The following is a 2,615-nucleotide window of genomic DNA, read 5'->3' as shown; positions in this document are numbered from 1 at the left end:
AAAGGCAGGTGCCACCACTGCCTGGCCTAATTTTTTTTTAAAAAAAAAAAAAAAGAAGAAGAAAAAGGGTGCTATAAATAGGAGCCGTGTCCTTACAATCACTGGTATCTTCAAAGACTCAAGAGATCCTATAATGTGGGGAATAGCATGATTGTAAATAAAGTGATAAAACCGTAAGATCTGATTCCTCCTTACATTAGACTACATTGTGAAAAATAAGTCATAGAGATAAAAAAGTTTAATCATGTAATGAATGTGGTAAAGGGTTCTCATGTGCCAATTATCTTTGCAGGCATGAAAGACGTCCCACTGGAGAGGAACCTTATGAATCTAGTAAAAGTGGTAAAGCCTTTGCATATCACCATCATCCTCAGTGGCATGAAATAATTCATACTGGTGAAGACTTTGCATATCACAGTAGTCTCCAAATATATAAAGGAATAGCTATTGGAGAGAAACCTTATGAATGTAATCAGTGTGGTAAAGCATTTACATATCATAGTCAACTTCGAAGACATAAAAGAACACATACCGGGGAGAAACCCTACAAATGTAATCAATGTGGTAAAGCCTTTTCACAAAATGGTCATCTCATAATACATAAAAGAACACACACTGGAGAGAAACCTTATGAATGCAATCAATGTGGTAAAGCATTTACAGATCAAAGTCAACTTCGAATACATAAGCGAGCACATACTGGAGAGAAGCCCTACAAATGCAATCAGTGTGATAAAGCCTTTTTGCAAAACATTAATCTCAGAATACATAAACGAGCACATACTGGAGAGAAACCCTACAAATGTAATCAATGTGATAAAGCCTTTGCGCAAAATGGTCATCTCATAATACATAAAAGAACACATACTGGAGAGAAACCTTATGAATGTAATCAGTGTGGAAAAGCGTTTGCAGATCAAAGTCAACTTCGAATACATAGAAGAATACATACCGGAGAGAAACCCTACAAATGCAGTCAGTGTGATAAAGCCTTTGCACAACATAGTAATCTCCGAATACATAAAAGGACGCATACTGGAGAGAAACCCTATGAATGTAATCAATGTGATAAAGCATTTTTACAAAACATTAATCTTAAGATACATAAAAGAGCACATACTGGTGAGAAATCTTATGAATGTAATCAGTGTGGAAAAGCCTTTGCACGTTACTATCATCTTCAATGTCATGAACGAATTCATACTGAAGAGAAACCTTACAAATGTAATCAATGTGAGAAAGTCTTTTCTCAATCACACAGTCTCCAAATACACAAAAGGACACATACTGGAGAGAAACCTTATGTATGTAATCAATGTGGTAAAGCCTTTGCAGATAATAGTCACCTTCGAAGACATACAAGAACGCATACTGGAGAGAAACCCTATGAATGTAATCAATGCGGTTCAGCCTTTTCACAAAACAGCTATCTCAGAATACACAAAAGAACGCATACTGGAGAGAAACACTTTGAATAAGCAAGCAATATGGTAAACTCTTTGCGTATAGCAGTAGCCTTAGAAATCATGAGAAAAATCAGCCTACAGAGAAACCCCACAAATGGAGTGAGTGTGCTAAAGTTTTGTACTTCATTGTATCTTTATACAAGAGGAAAATCTGCAGTGTGTAATCAGTCGGCTAAAGACTGCATGTCCCAGTAGTCTTTGAGGTTCTGAGAGAACTACCGAAGGAAGTCTATGACTATAAGGGATTTGGTACGATCTTTAACCAACACACATTCAGTTACACAACATTATTTATTCTAGAGACAAAAGTGTAACAACGTGTCAAAAATCTCTTCAAGCATTGTGATGTCACTGTTTTGGTTGCACTTTTGTTCCCACCCATTTTTGCACGTTGAACCATCTCTGCATCTCTGGGATGCAGCCAACTTGAACATCATATGTGATACTTTTGGTCTTTTCTTTGAATTTGCAAGTATCTTATTATTTTTACATCTGTGCTCATGTGGGAAATTGATCTATAATACTCTTTTGTTTTTGTTTTTGTTTTTCATTGATTTGGGTATCAGAGTAACTGTGGCTTCATATAATGAATTGGGTAATGTTCCCTTTTTCTATTTTTTTTTTTTTTTTTTTTTAGAATTTTGTAAAGAATATTTTCCTCCTGAAGGGACAAATCTAGATGCCAAGATTTTGGTGAAATTATTGTTACCTCTGCTCCTGTGTGTACTAAACCTTCAATTTCGGTGCCATTTATTTGTATTTCCAGCTTCTGTCTTTCATCATTTCTAGCAGCTGACAAAATACTTGTTTTCTGTTCTCTCCTGAATTTGTTCTTTTATCTACAGAAGTTGTTCTGTCCTTAATCACGAACAGGCTAGTGTTGTTTTTTAGCCACAGGCATTAAATTGTTTAATTGTTATGGGTGAGCTTCTTTGAGACTAACAGGATATGATTGAACTGAATTTGATTCTGGGGCCCTGTAGTAGGCCCCATAGGGTGTTTCTGAAGGCAAAGCTTTACCCTGCCTATCACTTGTTGATCTGCATTTATTAGTTCAGTGCTGACCTTTGCCACACCTTCTGCTTACTCCAGTAGGCTGGGCCTTCCTTTTGGATTATCTCTGGAAAAACCATTCTTTCTTGGAATGCC

At 36.4% G+C, this 2,615-nt stretch overlaps 1 protein-coding gene across 1 annotated transcript in view; it reads left to right on the top strand.

The window, feature by feature from the left end:
- Positions 1-2,042, top strand: part of LOC110322919 (zinc finger protein 431-like) — a 15,094-nt gene extending 13,052 nt beyond the window's left edge. The window contains exon 4 of the mRNA XM_029539430.1: positions 293-2,042. Within this exon, the coding sequence (XP_029395290.1) occupies positions 293-1,478 (1,186 nt within the window). The 3' untranslated portion in view covers positions 1,479-2,042. The remainder of the gene's footprint in view (positions 1-292) is intronic.
- Positions 2,043-2,615: the final 573 nt, after the last annotated feature.

The sequence above is a fragment of the Mus pahari genome, chromosome 6, assembly GCF_900095145.1.
Source record: "Mus pahari chromosome 6, PAHARI_EIJ_v1.1, whole genome shotgun sequence".
Lineage (NCBI taxonomy): Eukaryota > Metazoa > Chordata > Mammalia > Rodentia > Muridae > Mus > Mus pahari.
This window is presented reverse-complemented; position numbering and strand designations above follow the sequence as displayed.